The sequence below is a fragment of the Theropithecus gelada genome, chromosome 4 (assembly GCF_003255815.1).
Source record: "Theropithecus gelada isolate Dixy chromosome 4, Tgel_1.0, whole genome shotgun sequence".
NCBI classification, from domain to species: Eukaryota; Metazoa; Chordata; class Mammalia; order Primates; family Cercopithecidae; genus Theropithecus; species Theropithecus gelada.
The window spans coordinates 117,879,809-117,898,991 of record NC_037671.1 but is presented as its reverse complement, the minus strand read 5'-3'; the positions used below and the strand labels follow the sequence as shown (position 1 = coordinate 117,898,991).

The 19,183-nt window shown below is 43.1% G+C and overlaps 1 protein-coding gene across 6 annotated transcripts in view; it reads left to right on the top strand.

Annotated features, from left to right (window-relative positions):
• The window catches only part of SASH1 (SAM and SH3 domain containing 1), a 285,981-nt gene extending 267,337 nt beyond the window's left edge, over positions 1-18,644 (top strand). For all 6 annotated transcript variants that reach the window (XM_025381968.1, XM_025381966.1, XM_025381965.1 and 3 more), the window contains 6 exons: positions 619-828; positions 1,588-1,738; positions 7,158-7,271; positions 10,100-11,253; positions 12,663-12,794; positions 14,926-18,644. In XM_025381968.1, coding sequence (XP_025237753.1) covers positions 619-828; positions 1,588-1,738; positions 7,158-7,271; positions 10,100-11,253; positions 12,663-12,794; positions 14,926-15,189 — 2,025 coding nt within the window. In that variant the 3' untranslated portion in view covers positions 15,190-18,644. The remainder of the gene's footprint in view (positions 1-618; positions 829-1,587; positions 1,739-7,157; positions 7,272-10,099; positions 11,254-12,662; positions 12,795-14,925) is intronic.
• Positions 18,645-19,183: the final 539 nt, after the last annotated feature.

Sequence of the window (19,183 nt, the reverse complement as noted above, 5' to 3'; positions counted from 1 at the left end):
AGGGAGGGTCTCGTGTTAATCCCTGGGTTATCATCGCTTCACCCCTCTGACCTCAGCTTCCTTCTAGAATTCCTATTGCACACCCTCGCTCTCCCCACCAGCTCCTGCTCCACACACGTGGTTTCTATGTTTTCTCCATCTGAAGAAAGATTTCTGCCTTCTGTGTGCTCAGAGATACCTTTATGGGACAGATGGGGTTCCACCAAGTGTGTGCAGCCATGACAGGGCCAGAATTGACACTGAGTAGGACAGGTGGGAAGTGCCTTCTCCAAGAAGTGGGAGCCCTCTGAGGAGGGAAGACGTGCAGAGCGCCAGGTGGGCAGCCTGGCTGAGAGCACCAGGGGCACCCTAGGCACCCCTGGTTCTGCAGGGCAAGAGGGTGGAGGGGCTGTGACCAAGGGCCTGTGTGGAATTCCGTACAGTCAGAGACACCTGTCTGGCCTCTGCTGAGCTCACAGTCACATCCTGTGCGGCTCACTCAGAGGGGTGACTTGTGGGACCCCGATTCTGGCCTTTGTGGCATCTTCACTTCTGCATGACCTGCGTATCTGACAGACTTATGATCTGTACGTTCGTGGAATGTACCTAATGGACAGATCTTTGCTCCCTGGGCCACAGAAAGGAGACATCATTGATATCATCAGCAAGCCGCCCATGGGGACCTGGATGGGGCTGCTGAACAACAAAGTCGGCACATTCAAGTTCATCTACGTGGACGTGCTCAGCGAGGACGAGGAGAAGCCCAAGCGCCCCACCAGGAGGCGGCGGAAAGGAAGACCGCCCCAGCCCAAGTCTGTGGAGGATCTCCTGGATCGGATTAACCTAAAAGTCAGTCGGTTCGGATTCTCGTCACATGCTACTACCTCACTGCCTTTTTCTCTCCTACAATGAGCAAGGGAGGGCATTTTTAGGGTAGGGTTGGGGCTGATCTGTGTGGTCCAGTAAGGTCGGCTCGTTACTGTGATCAGCATCCATTCCACAGAAAGAGTTACCAGTTTTCTAACACTGCCCTTGACCTCAGCTATGGGTGATAGCATAAGTCCCAGATCCAACCTTGCTGCTGGAAGAGCTGTAGGCAGAAACTCCTGGCACCTTGATCACAGCTAGCTCCACAGGGGCCACGAGGAAACTCCGTGCCCACCTCCCTCCCACCATCGCTCCCAGCATCTACTAGTGTGAGTTTGCAATGAGAGATTACGTTTCCTCTTTGCAAAACTCTTGATCCTGAGGAATTAAATGCTGGATTTTAATAACTCTGTAAATGGAGGAGGCGTCTCCTCTGTTGTGGGCTCTGTGGAGGTAAAGGAATTAGCTCTTATCAAGAGTACAATTATAGTGCAAGCCTGCGGAATCCATCACAGCCTGCAATGTACATCTTCCTAATCCATGATTAATAAAACACCCTGCTTGCCTACTAAGCCAGAGGACTGGGATGTTCAGGATCCATTGCAAATGATACTTTCTCATCTTTTGATTAGCATGAAGATGACTATGAGAACAGTGTGGGGGTTACAGGCTAGTTGTTGGCGGTGTTATCACGTGGCTGGGCTGGCTGACTCCCTTCTGTCTTCCTTCTCCCTCTCACAGGAGCACATGCCCACTTTCCTGTTCAATGGATATGAAGATTTGGACACCTTTAAGCTGCTGGAGGAGGAAGACTTGGATGAGTTAAATATCAGGGACCCGGAACACAGAGCTGTTCTCTTGACAGCGGTGGAGCTGTTACAAGAGTATGACAGTAAGTCCCTGAACACACAGAGGTGTTCCCTGTGAGGTCCGCCACAGCAGGCCCCACGTACGCCGCCAGTATGTGCTTAGGTCCCTGGAGTCACTTATTCTGTCCTCTTATTTCACAAGCCAAGGTCAAATTGCACAAAGACGTAAATTCCCAGGGCAGACATGGGAACAAAAGAAAACCTCATGTGCCGCCGCTGCCTTTCCAGGCATGTTTCTAGGTGATAGTTGAAGAGGATTCTGCACCAAGTGTCTGCAAGAATGGAATTACAGTTTGGGTAGACTCCACTTGCAGTACTATTGAGATGTGCAGCCTCCAGCAGGCCACTGGGACAGCTAAGCACAAAAGCGACTGACCAGCTGGGAGGTTTTCGCCCAGCTAAGGATTGACTGCTTCTCAGAGCACACGAGGAGTTGTGTTCTTATTGAATAGACTGGTTAGTGAATAAATGAAATTCATCAGCTTTCGTTAAAGGAGGAGATGTCTCTCCCCAGTGAATATGTAGAGGAGAGAATTCCGTATCGATTGGCTTGCAAATTCCTAACCTAAATGACAGCTCATTTTTACAGCCTGTGAGCAGAATCGTCGGTGAGCTCACAGCTTTTATGAAGTCTATTTGAATATACCATATCCTTTGCTCCATTAACTCAGTCTTATCTTGCTCTGTGTTCTTCAATCTGCCATCAGAAATATTCCTGAACTCATTCATCTTAAAGGAGTATCCTTTCTAGTTACTGAATTCAAATGCGTTTTCCTTCAAGGACTCTGCTTCAGGGATATCAGTAGCTAATAGCATTTCTGTTGCTGAAAGGCACACCAAAACCATGGTTAATGGTGGAAAAAAGAATTATACATTACTGAAATGTATCAGGCCTGAGAAATACAGAAGCAAGTGTCATTAGGTGAAATTCACTTCTGCTAAATAGGCAGTCCCTCTAAATGAACTGATAAGCTAGAGAAACACACACCATCAGATAGATGTCTGAGCCTAAGATAAACAGGCTGCCTTCAGGGATAGATTTGGAGACAATTGTGATTCATAGTTAATATCACTTTATAAAGGGCAGTGTTAACATTTTTTTAAGTATTTGATTCCTAAGAGACACGTTGGGGTCTGTGGCCAGGTTGTGTGTAAAGAGCCTGCACAGTAACTGGTGTAGCCTACCAGCTCAATTAGTATGAATCAATATTAAATCATCTGTTGTCCTGAATCACATCTGCCGAGTAACATAGCCCACTTGCTTTTCCTCAGTCACCAAGAACAGCTGGGTTTTTGTTGTTGTTGTTGTTTTATTTTGGTTTGTTTTGTTTTTGAGACAGAATTTTGCTCTCGTTGCCCAGGCTGGAGTGCAGTGGCGCAATCTTGGTTCACTGCAACCTCCATCTCCCGGGTTCAAGCCGTTCTCCTGCCTCAGCCTCGCGAGCAGCTAGAATTGCAGGCATGCACCACCACACCCGGCTAATTTGTGTATTTTTAGTAGAGATGGAGTTTCACCATGTTGGCCAGGCTGGCCTCAAATTCCTGACCTCAGGTGATCTGCCCACCTCGGCCTCCCAAAGTGCTGGGATTACAGGCGTGAGCCTCCACATGCAACCAACAACTGGTTTATATGTACTCTCCATTACATTTCCTTTATCATCCACAGCTTTGGAGGAGAAAAGCTGACTCCTGAGTGTAAGGCAGGAATCTGTGCTTAGATTCTTCCATGCCATGTTGGCTCAGACCTGTCGTTCCTCCTGGGATCACATCCTGAGATTTTTGTACCAGGGAGCATTTTGTAGGAGGGTATGGCTATCCATCAGGTTGCTAACCTGGAAGGTGAAGAAGACCTCTTTGCCTCTTCAAACATTCCATTATGGATCTATTCTGCTCTGTTGTTTGGAACTTCCCTGGTATATAAAGTTGTACTTCCTTTTATTGGTTCCAAAACAAAGGCTTCAAGGTTCCAGGGGTACCCATTAGTGCCAAGAGTCAGGGTCCAGACTTTTCCTAGCATTATAGGATTTTACATCCAATACAGTTAAAGTCATCATGGCTAAGAAGTAGTGCCTCTAACTGATAACTTAGAGAAACGTGATAGGTTTCTATCAAACCAAATTTCTATACACTAGAGAGATGCAGAGGTCTATTGAGATCTTTGAAGATATGTAGGGATCTTGAAAGGTTTCTAGCTTAGCCATCACTGAGAGCAAAAAGTACATTTCCAGCACTACTTGGAAGTCAGACCTGTCCAGCCTCCCTCAAAGCGTGGGAAAAATGCCAGCCTTCATATGGGAACCCCATTGGGAAAAGACTCCGACTGTCAGATGGCTGCTCCTTACACCAAGCCCAGACCCACTATCTTCGGTCTGGCAAATGAAAGTGTCTTACAAATTGCTAAAAGAATTTTTACTTGTGGTAAAGTACATTATAATCTAAAGTTTACTGTCTTAGCCGTTTCTAAGTATAAATAATAACTTGTATAAGAATTCTAATCTAGGAATTATTTCAAACATGCAGAAAAGTACAGGGAAAAAGAAAACAAACATACACATGTACATGCTGAAGTTAATGTTTTGCCATATTTTCTTCATTTCTTACATTTTAAGAAATATGGCGTAAGCCCATGGAAAGTCCTGCTTTCAGAGACTCCCATTCCCTTCTCTTCTTTCCCAAGGTAACTGCTCCCCAGGCAATGGTATGTGCCCTTGGGTACCACTACGTTTTGATGTTGGAATATTCATAGGTGTCTTAGCATATTCTCTCCCTGTGTGTGTGTGGTGGGGAGGGGGTCAGGGTTGGTGAGGCTGGAGGCAGAGAGAGCTTAACCCAAGCAGAGCCCCTTCAGGTCGAAGTTCAGGTCATGCTCAAATGGGGTTTCAGCCTCACAACCTAGCACTTTGCTGTGATTTGACTATGAGAATTTTCAGGGTTCTAGCTCATCTTCTTTCTTATCTTTTGTACCTAGGCACCAATGCTAAGAAGTGTGGGAAAAGGTCATGGTCCTGATTCTGCACTACAGAGGAGAGGCCCTCACCTCTTTTTCTCTTCTCCCTAATAAAGACAGTGATTCTAGCCCCCTTCCTTATGCCTCATGGGTCTATAAATAGAACTGTGGTTTTCAGGTGACAGATGGATCCCCTCCCTCTCCAAAATAATTTCAGGTATCCTGCTGTGTCTGGTGAGGCTGGGGTCCCCAGATATGCAGGCACAGCACACATTTCCATGCTGCAGCAGGAGCAGGTCTCCTGTGCTCCTCCCGGCGGCCAGCACTCTGGAGTCTGTTTTGGCCGCTGTGGTGCACTGAACCGTGTCACCAGGGACAGAGTACACTGACTCCTCTCCCTGGGTTGTAATGGATAGCGCAAAGCCCTCATTTTATAAGCATCATTTTTCTAAATAACATGCTAGGCTAGAACAAAGGCCACTGCAAAGCCACAGGCTCTTCCACACAGTGAGGACATCGCTCTAGAATGTTCCACTTTTAGGTGGTCGGGGGGACAGTATTTGCTCTTGTGCTTCCAATTAGTTAATTTTTCATTAGACATTTTAAAAGTAGCACTCTTAATTTGGGATTCTAATTGAGGGACTTACACTGCCACGATCTCTGCTGTGGTTGGGGCTGTAAAATGCTTTCCCTGTGAGAAATGCAAGCAGGAAGTGGTGAATGGACAGCTGGAGAGCTGCCAGAGCCTTCCGCCTCCCCACATTTTTATTTTGATGACCTGAGAAAAGGCATCACATTTCTGGTTTATTGATTTCTTTTTTTCTTTGTGTATGTGGTTGGAGTGGGGGAGTTGGTGGGGGATGAAAAGAAAGGAAAATAAAGCGATTCATCACTGCAACTAGCTATTTTATGTAGAAAATGTTTTCTTGGTTTCTGTTTTATGTGACCAAGCACTTTGCATAATAATGCAAAGATGATCTGCGTGTAACCTCAGTGTCCCATGTAAGGCTCCACGTGCCCTTTCTGCAACATGCTGGCTGATACTTCTGGGTTGTTGAAGACCCTCACGGCTTTCCACGTGATTTCCTTGGGGCAGATTCACTCAACAGAAGTGTCTGATGCTGCTCTTGATTTTTTCCTCTCCTCCAGCTTTGTTGAGGCTCAATTGACAAATAGTGATGCTTCTCTTTAAAAGCCTTCCTCAGAATGAGGTCTTCCTTTTTTTTCCCTTTATTTTATTATTATTTTTATTTATTTCAATAGCTTTGGGGGTATAAGTGGTTTTGGGTTACATGGATGAATTATATAGTGGTAAATTCTGAGATTTTACTGTACCCATCACCTGAGTAGTATACATTGTACCTAATATGTAGTTTTTTTATCCCTAGACTCCGCCCACCCTTCCCCTTCTGACTCTCTAAAGTCCATTGTATCACTTTGTATGCTTTTGTGTGCTTATAGCTTAGCTGCTACTTACAAGTGAGACCATGTGGATTTTGGCTTTCTATTCCTGTGTTACTTCACTTAGAATAATGGCCTCCAGGTCCATCCAAATTGCTGCAAGGACATTATTTCATTCCTCTTCATGGCCAAGTAGTATTCCATGGTGTATATAGAGGCACTGCATTTTCTTTATCCACTCGGAATGAGGACGTTCAGCTTTCGGTCATCCATTTATCTATACCAGCAACCATGTATCTGTTACTCAGCTTCCAAGTTCGAGGGTTTCCTAAGCTTTCCCCAGCTTTTACTTATATGCAGGAGACAGAAGTGTGCTGGCACAAGACAAAGGGAGAAGCAGAAAAGAAAGAGCAACCACTAACTTATCCCAAACAACAAAAATAAAAGAAGATTTGCCACTGGCCTCTCCTTGGTTTTGGGGTTTGTGCCTCGTCTTGCCAGCCTTACTCTTGCTAAGCTAATAGAAGAGCCCTCAGTGCATGTCCCTGAGGGCTAAGAATGCTCCTAAATGCTAATAAAATTTATTTCATTTGACACTTTAATATTAGCTCCCAAATTTGGAAAGTTGGCAACACAACTATCTTCCAGCACAAGTTTTATACATCTCCAAAAAACGTATGACCCAATCTCACCTTGTGCATGGGGCGTTTATTCTCTGTTTGCTTCTCCTCGATGGTGCCATCACTCAGAAGGGACTGGGAGCCCCACTGCCGAAACAGCACTCTGCCTTTCTCCTTTCCTCATAGCCCCAAGGCCGGAGTTGGCGTAACTTAAAAGCTTCTGTTTGCGTAACTTAAAAGGTGTCAACATATTCCAACTGTGTGCTCTCTCCAAACTTATCTTTGTGCAATGAATACTTTATTGGAAGAAAAGTTGTGATCCCACTAGTTCATTTTGATCTCATCTATTTTAAGATAAATTTTTCTCTTCCAAAAGCTCAGGGCAGTATCTGAGGATAAAGTCGAGATCTGTTGACTCTGAAATCTCTGCTTTTCACTCCCCTTGTTGATTTCGTGCCGTGTTCTCTCCTCTAGGTAACAGCGACCAGTCAGGATCCCAGGAGAAGCTGCTCGTTGACAGCCAGGGCCTGAGTGGATGCTCACCCCGAGACTCAGGATGCTACGAAAGCAGTGAGAACCTGGAAAACGGTAGTGTCAGCATGAGTTGCTGGGAACCTGCTTTGACAATTACTGATTTCAAAGCACGATTTTCTGCAAAAGGACGATTCTATTCCTATCATGCACTCAGCAATCATCTTTTCCTTTCTGACCTCTATACCATTCTAGTCCAAGTTAGCCTCCCTATCTGTTCTCCTGGCTGCTGGGTGAGGTTAATAAATTCCGTGTAAAATACCTGCAGCCGTAAAACCTAAATTGTGTGTCTCCTATGCCCTTTTCTTTACGCAATAAACAGCAACATTGGAGTGTTGGGAGCTATTAGGTCCATGAGGAAAACAGTGTACCAGGTAGACCATCCATCAGGGTTACACCAGCAGCAGTGTGTTAAGCGCCTCAGCTGCACGGCCTGAGTGTCGAGGCAGTTACTGCAGGAGAGAAGGATCGGATGGCCACGTGTCTTGTTTGTGGCCTCTCTGTACAGCCAGTCAGGAAGTAATCAGTATGAAATTTCAGAAAACATACGTGTCTCAAACAGAAGAGGAGTTTTAAGTGGTATGGGGTCAGGTGGGCAAAACGTTACTATGGATGGCTCTGTGGTTTCCTGTTGTGACCCCAGAATTCCCATTGTAGCAAGATGAGAAACAGTGGTAAGAGGCTCACGCTGCCACCGTCACCTAAATCTCTGTCAAACTCTTGAAGGCTGTCACAAAAAATGCCTGGGTTTGATAGTTTTTAGCAGCCATTGGAATCCTATGTAGTAGCCCATGTGTTAAGATGTTTGCTGAGCACCTCCTAAAGCAAACTTTTTAAAACTCCAGGCTGTACTTTATTAGTGGGTTGTGAAAGCAGTTTAGTGGGTCATGGACAGCAGTTTTGTAAGACAAAATAGAATACAAAATATCAGAGAGCATCCTCTAAGATAAAGGTTAGTATTGTTAGCACTGTCACTTGTAATCCTTGTTTCAGTTATGTCTGTGTGTGTGTTTGCGCTTGTGTGCATGCATGTGTGTCTCTGTGTACTACATGTTGAATGTAAAATGTATTTCTTACTGGGAATCATGGGAAAAAATAGTTTGAGAGCCATTGTGGGCACCAGAACTAGGGCTAAGGAAAGGAAAGTGGGTGTCTAGGATGCAAACCCTAAGCGTGCTCACTCTCGGGTATCAGCCCTGCACTCATGTGGCTCTGGGCGGTCACCTCCTTAGAGTGTGTCCTCCGGGCACCTTGTTTGCCTCACTCTAATTCCAATTCTAAGAAGCATCTTGGGGCCCTCAGAATTTGAGCCATGACACCCTCCTATTCTATCAACTTGGGAAGATAGTAGTTCTCCCCAGACTATATATAATATTCAGTTAGCCTGAATATATCAAGACAGGATACAAAACCCACCTAGTATCCCAGTACATCCTCAGTTTCAGTAAATATCAGAATCCTTGTGTAGCTCATGTAAGTTCTGAAGAATTTTTTTTTCTCTTAATAACCTTTTCATATCCAAAACTTTCCAGGAAATTAATTCCCCCAACTGTTGGTGATTGGTAAGGATCTCACAGATATCACTGGCAGAATATTTCATGCCCAAATGAATTCATGTGTACCTGCTGAAGAACTAGATGGCTAGCAAACCATACTTTGAACATGAAGTAAATTCAGAGATCTTTCTAATATAATGCGGAATGCAAAAATGGAACTTATATATATAGTTTTATATTGGGAGTTAAGGGAAAAGAAAGTCATATTCCTAAGCTTTATGCTAAAGAGGTTCTAATAATTTTCTATTTCAACCTACTTTTAAAATTTGATGCGATTTTTTTTTTTCTGAAGAGGTGTTTCTTCATTTATCTGTGATGATTTTTCTAATAATGAAAAGTAGGACCGGGGTCAATATCTTCAGTAGTAGCACTAGGCTGATGATCTTTATGTAACAACAATAATATCCTACAGATGCGTAGAATTTTGGTGTTTATCATTGTGGAACATACAGGTGGACAGGGTCAAAGCACACAACAAACATGTTATTAACCAAAAATGTAACAAGGGACAGTTAATCTGTGTGTGTGTGTGCGCGCGCGCGCATGTGCATGTAAGTACTGATGAGAACAAAGCATTCAGCACGCTGCGTGGCCCATGAATTGGCAAAGCGTATCCAACAGCAGAAGTTGAATATCAATTACCAGTCGTCAGATAAGTAGATTATGTCTGGTTGATAGTTCAGTTATCAGTCTGACCGTTGTAACCAGGACTGTTGCTTTGCTGGGACCTAAACCTTTGTCAGTATTTTGTAGATTTTCTTTGGCAAAGTGCTCACATAAGTCTACCTGTCTGTGCCCAGGTTGGTTGACTGTTTCTAGGATACGTTTATTAGAAGGAGGGGCCTCAAGGAAGGTGGGATTTGAGCATTCACTGATCACTCTGTAGGGGATACCATTTCTAGAACCTATTCTGAAATTCAGTCCAGCTCTCCTTTTCCATCATGACCTTGAGAAATTGTGCTCGCCCAACAAATGCCATCAACATGCGGTCTGATGATCATCCTCTTTCCACATCAATTGTAGCTGGGCACAGACTTAAGCCAAGATTTATTTTACTGCTTGACACAGCATATTTCTTTCCCATGTAACCCAATTAATTTCAGTCTTCCTGATTTCTTTAATAAGACTAAGAATTCTTTCTAAAAATAAAAATGGAACCATAATAACCCTCTATCACCCAATGTCATAAAGGGTGATTTTGTGTCTTTAGTGTAATTGAACAATAGGATGTGGGAGTTGGAGATTTCAATTATGTTAGCACACCTTTATGCATCTGTTTGATTGATTTGCTTTTAAAATGTGATTGTAAAATGTTCCCTTGTCTCACAGGCAAGACTCGGAAAGCTAGCCTCCTATCTGCCAAGTCATCCGCCGAGCCCAACTTGAAGTCTTTTAGCAGAAACCAGTTGGGCAATTACCCAACATTGCCTTTAACGAAATCAGGGGATGCACTGAAGCAGGGACAGGAGGAGGGCAGGCTGGGTGGTGGCCTCGCCCCAGACACGTCCAAGAGCTGTGACCCACCTAGTGTGACTGGTTTGAATAAAAACCGAAGAAGCCTCCCAGTTTCCATCTGCCGGAGCTGTGAGACCCTCGAGGGCCCCCAGACTGTGGACACTTGGCCTCGATCCCATTCCCTGGATGACCTTCAAGCAGAGCCTGGTGCTGAGCAAGACGTGCCTACCGAGGTGACAGAACCGCCCCCTCAGATTGTACCCAAAGTGCCACAGAAGATGACTGCCTCTTCGACGAAGGCCCAGCCCTTGGAGCGAGACTCTGCTGTCGACAATGCGTTGCTACTGACCCAAAGCAAGAGATTTTCTGAACCTCAGAAATTGACAACTAAGAAACTGGAGGGCTCAATCGCAGCCTCTGGTCGCAGCCTGTCACCCCCTCAGTGTTTGCCCAGAAACTATGATGCTCAGCCTCCTGGAGCTAAACACGGTTTAGCAAGGACACCTCTGGAGGGCCACAGAATAGGACACGAGTTTGAAGGAACACACCATCCCCTGGGCACCAAAGAAGGGGTAGATGCTGAGCAGAGGGTCCCTGAGGCAAGAACGCAGCCCAAAATTCCATCACAGCCTCCACCTGTTCCTGCCAAAAAGAGCAGAGAACGCCTTGCTAATGGACTCTACCCTGTTCCCATGGGCCCCAGTGGGACCCTCCCCAGTCCCGATGCGCCTTGCCTGCCAGTGAAAAGGGGCAGCCCCACCAGCCCCACCAGCCCTAGCGACTGTCCCCCAGCACTGGCTCCCAGGCCTCTCTCAGGGCAGGCGCCTGGCAGCCCACCAAGCACAAGGCCGCCCCCCTGGCTCTCAGAGCTCCCTGAGAACACAAGCCTCCAGGAGCACGGTGTGAAGCTGGGCCCGGCTTTGACCAGGAAGGTCTCTTGTGCCCGGGGAGTGGATCTGGAAATGCTTACTGAAAACAAGCTGCATGCCGAAGGCATCGATCTCACGGAGGAGCCGTATTCTGATAAGGTATCAAAGGTCCTGGGCCCACCACATTCACAGGCCTTTGTAAAAGTCAGGCAGCCAGGTGAGATGAACCCACATCTGAAGCCAGCCCGGTAGCCAGCCCAGTAGCATGGGCCGCTCTGAGAGAGTGGAATGAATGATCCACAGCCAGCAGCTTCTGACGAACAGGGAGCGCAGGCTCCAGGTTAAATGAAAATACAGCCTCTCTGGAGTCTTCTTTGTTTCGCTCTTGCTTGTTTCCTTTTAGTTTCTGGCAGCTCTACTTCGCAGGGAGAATCATTAGTACCCAGACTGGCTTCCGAGAAGGATGGTTTAGTGGACAGCAGACACCTGAATCCACGTGTCCACACCGTACTTGACATGCATGTGTTCAGATATTGACACCTTCCCATTTCATCTCTCTGTAGGTAAACCGAGGTTAAAAATAACCTGCATGAAGACCTCTTAGAGGGATTACTAGAAGCAAATAAATGTGGACATACTTTGAAAATTATAGAACCCTATTCAGATGTGATAATTGTATTATAGTTATCTGTATGGGTAGTGGGAAAAAGATAATATAAAATCCCTCATTGTACCAAAATCATTTAGCTCTATAATGAAAAATTATTTCTCATTTAAAAAAAAATGAGATCTACCAATACCAAGTGACTCCAAAGACAAAGCAATGCTAAGAGACACAGCTGTACTTTACTCGTGGAAATACAGGTCCTATTAGGATGCATTCCTGAGAGTCCTTTATTATAAAATTCTCGTGACAATGAATGCCTTAGAATAAGATCCTCGTTCACCTCCCTGACCCTCCTTGATATTTCGTGAGTAAATGTCTTTAAATAAAAAGTAGTGAGAATGACCATACAGTAAATGCTGGCCTAGCAAGCTGGTGGTATAACTTGTAGCAGATGAAGCGCAAACAGTTGAATATCTGTAAAGTAGAAGTTAGCCCTTCCCTCCTGCAGTTTAGAAGAGTCTCTTCAATAACATTGGAGGAATTGTATTTTGCAAAATGATCCAATTGAGGTGAAGGCATTGGCCTGAAAAGTGTAGAGTAACTGTGTGCTGCCATAACTGTGCTTCAGAACACTTTCCTAGAGCTCATCAGTACTGTAAGATAAAGATGTAAAAGTATTCTCTCTAAAGCATCTATCCTGGCCAATAAAGAAAATATATTCATTTCAAATTAAAACTTTCGGGTTGGGCGCGGTGGCTTACGCCTGTAATCCCAACACTTTGGGAGGCCAAGGCGAGAAGACCGCTTGAGCCCAGGAGTTTGAGGCTGCAGTGAGCCATGATCACACCACTGCACTCCAGTCTAAGCGACAGTGAGACCCTACGTTATAGGTGGTGTATCTTAGGGAAAGAAAAACAAAATCCTTATACCCTTGATGCCACATTCCTGTTCTCCCTGGCAGCATGGCCGCTGTGGGATTCCCGAAGCCCTGGTGCAGAGATACGCAGAGGACTTGGATCAGCCTGAGAGGGACGTCGCCATCAACATGGACCAGATCCGGGTGAAGCAGCTTCGGAAGCAGCACCGCATGGCGGTGAGCAGCCCACGGTTCTCCAGCTTCCTGAGGCACATTTAGTGATCACGCTTAGTAATGAGCATACTCACAACTGCCAAGTAGACAAGGGCTTCCGTAGCTATGGAAAGGAGACAGCTGGGGAGAAAGTAATACATGGTCAGCCTAGAAATGTTTAAAAATACACTTTCAGAAAGAAAAAAAAATGAAAATTATCCATAATCCCAACACTGAAAAACTTTTTAAAGATCCGTCCAGTGCTAGGCATGATGGTGCACACCTGTGATCCTAGTTACTCAGGAGGCAGAAGCAGGAGGATTGCTTGAGCCCAGAATTTTGATGCCAGCCTGGGCAACATAGTGAGACCCCATCTCTTAAGAAATAAAATAAAATCCGTCTGAATGACACAGTTTCAGTTAGAAGCATAACTTTAAGAGATCTATTGTTCGACATGGTGACTACGGTTAATAACAATGTATACTTGAAAATTGCTAGGACAGCAGATTTTAAGTGTTCTCACCACAAAATATAGTGTGTGAGGTAATGCATATGTTAAATAGCTTGATTTAGCCATTCCACAATTATCAAAACACCACGTTTTACACCATAAATATACACAATTTTTACTTGTCCATTAAAATTCTGTCTAATCATTTCTCTGCACATGTATAATAGTAAATGTATAGTATTGAAACCTGATTGTTTGCTATTATCAGATCATGAATCTGTTTCTCTGTTACTTAGAAAAAAAAAAATTGATATTATCAATACAGTAGTCTCCTCATATCCATGAGGAATATGATCCAAGACCTCCAAGTGGATCTCTTGAAAGCTTGACAAGTACCAAACCCTGTATATATTATACACAAATTTCTTTTTCCTTCTTCGCAATTTCATGGATATAAGATTCATTTTCACTGTAGATCTTAGGACCCTCAGCACACGATGTTTTTTTCTTTTCTTATTAAGTCAAGAACTCTCACCTTTTTACTTAAAGGAAGCACTTTGAACGTGGCTTCTCATTGCCACATGCAAATGGCCAGCATGTTACTCTTGCACTTTGGGGCCGTCATAAGGCCAAATAAGAGTGATTGAACGTGAGTGCTGCAGTCCTGCGACAGTCGATCTGATGGCCACGGGCTACTGAGTGACTGCGGGGCCCAGAGTATAGACAGTGTGGATCTGCTAGACAAAGGGATGATTGTCAGGTGGGACAGAGCTGGATGGTATGAGATTTCCTCACACTACTCAGAATGACGTGCGACATAAGACTTACGAATTGTTTATTTCTGGAATTTCCCATTTAATATTTTCAGGCTGTAGAAGGCAAAACTGTGGATAAGAGGGGATGGCTATTGTATTTCAAAGTATTCTAGTAGGTCAGTGTACTCTAGTATTGAGTCTCATAGTTAAAACATTTAGATTTTTCCAACCTTTTATTTTAGAAAATGTAATGGAGAGCATCCTTGTTAATAAACCTTTGTAGACTTTAAAGGTGAATTTCTGAGTATATATTCCTGGAAGAGGGTTTGCTTCATCTAAACTGTATAAAATCCCAAAGATTTTCACACTTGTTAGCAAATCACCTTTCTGAAAGGTGTAGGCCCTTTATATACCCAGTAGTCAAGGTTAAACATCCATTTCCCTGTTCCAGCCAACCCATGATATTGTATTTTAAATTCTTTATAACCGCATTGACTAAATATGTAATTTTCTGGTTAACATAGATTCAAACTACAGTGGAAAGTCTCCTTTATAAAAACCCTGCCCATTGAGTGCTACTTTTCACACGATCACCCAGATTTGTCCCTTCAGACTACCTTAGGGCTCTTGTCAAGAGCATATCCACAGCGAAACAAAATAGCAGAATATGTAAATGCTTACAGTTTGGAGACTTGGATACATAAATGGGATTTGATCTCATTCCAAACACCTTCGAGAACCTTGTGGAACACTTCCTTAAAGATTTGTTTCATCTTAGAGAAGAATTTTTCCTGCTAGTCTTGATCTCTGACACTCACTGCATTGTTGCTTTCTGACAATAGTCTAGCAATGCAGTATTTCAGTGCTGTTCCTTTTAGACATACACGAAGCAGTCCTCCGATGACACATGAAGCGTTTCTATCATATATTGCTTTCTTAATTTATCCAGATTCCAAGTGGTGGACTCACGGAAATCTGCCGAAAGCCCGTCTCTCCTGGATGCATTTCGTCTGTGTCAGATTGGCTCATTTCCATCGGTCTGCCCATGTATGCCAGCACCCTCTCCACTGCGGGCTTCAGCACACTGAGCCAGGTGCCTTCTCTGTCCCACACTTGCCTTCAGGAGGCCGGCATCACAGAGGAGAGACACATAAGAAAGCTCCTATCTGCAGCCAGACTCTTCAAACTGCCGCCAGGCCCCGAGGCCATGTAGCCAGGCCCAGAATGGGCTTCTCTGGACAAGAGCCACCCTTTCACTGTGCATATGATGCTGATGCAATTCCTCCATCTCTGGACGTGCAGACCAGATCCAGAAGAAAAGCCTGGCGTGTAGCCAAACAGCGTGAAACCTTGGCACAGGACTGAGGATCCTTTCCTCCAGAAAAGCCCCCTCAAGGAAATTAGTGTGGTTCTCTTTGACCTCCAAAGACAAGACAAGCACTTATTTTTATTTTCAGAAGACAAAAGAACCAAGATGCCAACTGGCTGCGAATGCTGTGTCTCCAGTCTGTCTCTGTGTGCTGGTAGAGGCTGGGAGGAGTGGGGGCAGCCTGTTCCATTTCTGATAGTACCCTTGCCCTTCTGTCTGTCATCTTGCAGGATGCCCGAGGGCCAGACGGGCTTAGCTAGGCCAAAGGAACAGACTTGAGAGTTATTGTACATTACTGACCACGCTCATTTGTTCAAAAGTTAGAACATCTGGCTGCACCAGGAAAAAAAAGTCCTGTTCTTCTTTAGATAAACAAGAGACATTTGCATAATTGCTTTCTAGCAATCAGCTTTTATTTGCCTTAATATAAGCTTTTAAGCAGTTATCTAACTAGTGTCCACAACCCTGTAACCATAGTAGTTCCACATCTTCAGCTTCAGCGGACATCTAACCTCTCTAGGATGTTTTCAGCAAAAGTGGGCTTTTCTAATCGTCTCATTTTAACATGGCTTATTTTGTAGAGGTATTCATCAGCCACACACTTCATGTTGGTTTTTGGTTTTTAAGCTAACTACAAATCTAGTACAAAACTATCTGAAATTCACAAAGATATCATGTGTGTGTGCGTGCATGCGTGCGTGTGTGTGTCTGTATTCATAGTAACTGCTTTTTGTTTTAACCAGTTTAGTATCGTTACCATTACTGTGTGAGTCGTTGTGCTGCAGTATTGACTTGGAATCCTGACCATGTCCATCCCAAAATTCAGTCCTCAGTTAACGGATCATCTTTGCAAAAGGTCACTGTGAGGTTGCATATTTCAGAAACATGTTCTTAAAAAGGCAAATCATTTATAAGATGTTTTCTAAGACTTTTCAGTATTACAACTAATACCATTATCCTTCTTTTTTTATTTAGATAATTCTTTTAATTTAAACAAAGGTTCAGTATGGAGCCAGACAAACCACATTAGCCATGTGTTAAGTATTTGCTACTTTAAATTGTTTTACAACTGATTTCAGCACATTCTATCTTTTTTTTTTTTTTTTTTGAGATGAAGTTTCGCTCTTGTTGCCCAGGCTGGAATGCAGTGGCACAATCTTGGCTCCCTGCAACCTCAGTCTCCCAGGTTCAAGTGATTCTCCTGCCTCAGCCTCCCAAATAGCTGGGATTACAGGCACCCACAACCATGCCCAGCTAATTTTTGTATTATTAGTCGATATGGGGTTTCACCATGTTGGCCAGGCTGGTCTTGAACTCCTGACTTCAGGTGGTCCACTTGCCTCAGCCTCCCAAAGTGCTGGGATTACAGGTGGGAGCCACCACGCCTGGCCTCTATCCTCTTTTAGTCTAGTGTCTGGTTTTCTAGCAAACAGTAAATTTTAACAAACTATTAAGGTTTCCATTGCTTACAAAATGATTTTCCTTTACATTCTTATCATGAACACTATTTTAAGCATCAAATGCAATCATCTAAAATATAAAGGGCAATCATTTATAATATAAACACCTTGACCACAAGCCCTTGATTGAAAGTTTTATAATATTTCATCTACTTATTAAAACAAATAATTTCCCTTGGGTTGGAGGGGAAGAGATTTCATAAATTAGCCATCTTTAGCATATTGCTTATGTCTGGATCCATGTTTCTGAGGGAAAAGACATTCTCAGGTGATGTATTTTTTTCATGCATTAGTATGCATTTTTAAAAAAGAATGCATGTTTCTTTAATAATTTTCATCTTCTATAAGATGCCATGTGAAGAAGTTGTGGAAATGTAGAATAAAAAGCTAAAGCTGCCAAATTTCTATTGAACTCTTAAAAACGGCTCATGTTTGTCCTCTCGGGTTGTGGCCTAGCCTATTTGCAATGTAAGAAGCTGCAGGGTTCTCATATAGCTAAAGCGTTAATGCATTTCACGTGCTGTGGTGGAGGCGGGTGCTGCGGACAGGCTTTTCTTCCTGCTCCCAAAATACCTCGGCTGGACATTTGGACAGATCCTGTCATTGTTTAAGCTGAGCAAAAAAACACACAAAAGTTGTGTAAGAGATAACAAAGGAGAGGGAGAAATCTCATGTGAATTTCCAAGTTTTAATTCATTCTCAATGAAGGATTTTCATTTAAGTGAAAGTCACAGCAGAAGAGGGAACTTTCTGGAGTTTTGGAGAATGCCAAACCATATTTTTATCACTCTTCTTTGGAAATCAATGCCTTTGCATAGAAAATCAAATTCAGGGACCACAAAGAATTTTCAGTGGGAATGTCTAGTCTGAGGGGTCTGAGGTTGTTTTTACTTTATTGTGTTGTTTAAATATTTTAAAAATATATTTAGCGTGTGGTCTTTTTTTTTTTTTCGTTAAACATTTAATTTGGTCTGAGAAAAGCTGAATGTTTGGGTGTGACGTTTGACTGAGGTGGATTGAGGCTGCCTGTGGATGTTAGTGAACAGGTGGTAGGCTTCAGCAATATCCAGTTTTAATCGGTTGCATTTGGTACAGAATTTTGAGTAATGGTGAAAATTGTTGTCTTTGGAAAGCACAAAAGAAACGTGGAAAGGCAGTTCGGCTCAGGTAGCTACACATAACATTGTGTATGATTTTCACTTCAAAGCTGTCTGGAAGGAAATGCAGTCAGCTCCAACTAGTACTATTTACGTACCCAGATAACTAAGATATTGTTTCATGGCCTTGCCTTAGTTAGAGGCCCTTTTCTCTGTCCTGAACCCCCAGGTATGGGTGAAATTGGAAATTACTAATCTATTGGAAATCAGTTCCTGACATAGTAAAGTTTGCTTTCGTAACTGCAGCAAAAGAGGCCAACTCACCAAGTCACTGCTGCCATGTGTGTACTGTATTATTTTCAGAAAAAAATATAATAGTCTGAGTCCAAGTTATCTTGATTTAAAATTGATAGAGAAAAGAAACTGTCGAGCAAGTTATATAACAACTAACAACATTGCACTTTCTGTATATGAAATCAATATTTAAATAACTTATTTTTCTCCATTGCTGTTCTTAAAAACATTGTAAGTAGCTGTAATATACCAGTACCAATATGTTCTTGCAATTGCTTCAGCCCAAGAAAGCTGTGTATTGTTTTAAAAATTGTAAAAATTATTGTGATGATTCATTTAGCATAAAGAGAGGTGGACAGAAGGGTTTTCCTATGTATCAAAACTTGTCTATAATTATGTCATCTATGTACCTAGAAAAAAAGTAAATAAATTTCTTCAGTTGAATATGCCTTTTTTGTTGTTTCTTGGGTATTTTAAAGATGAATGGAGTAGAAATGAAAGGGAATTTATAAAGTGGTCAAACGATGAAATATATTGGGAAAATTGTAGTTGTCTACAATTCTGCCATCACCAGAACTCACCCTCTGACATCCACCCAGATTCTCTTTGTCACTTTATTGCTTTATTTTCAAATATGCATGATCAAGTTATATAATGATAGCACCTTAGACCAGCAAGATATTTTTTGGAATTCATCTTGAGTCTAAGATCATCACTTTCAAATGAAGACTCTGAGTCCACATGGATGACTGACTTGCTCAGTATTATACACTTAAATGACACCACCACCCACATCTTCTGCTGAGAAAGAGAGAAAAAAACAAGTCTAGGTCTGGATAGTCTAGAAATTAATCAACTTGACAATAATGCATTTTTAACTTCAGTGTACCACAATTGATACAAAGACACATTTTTAATAGAGAGAAGAGGGTGTTTGTAATAAAAAATTTTGAGAGGTAATGTATGCATTTGAGAAACAATTTAAAA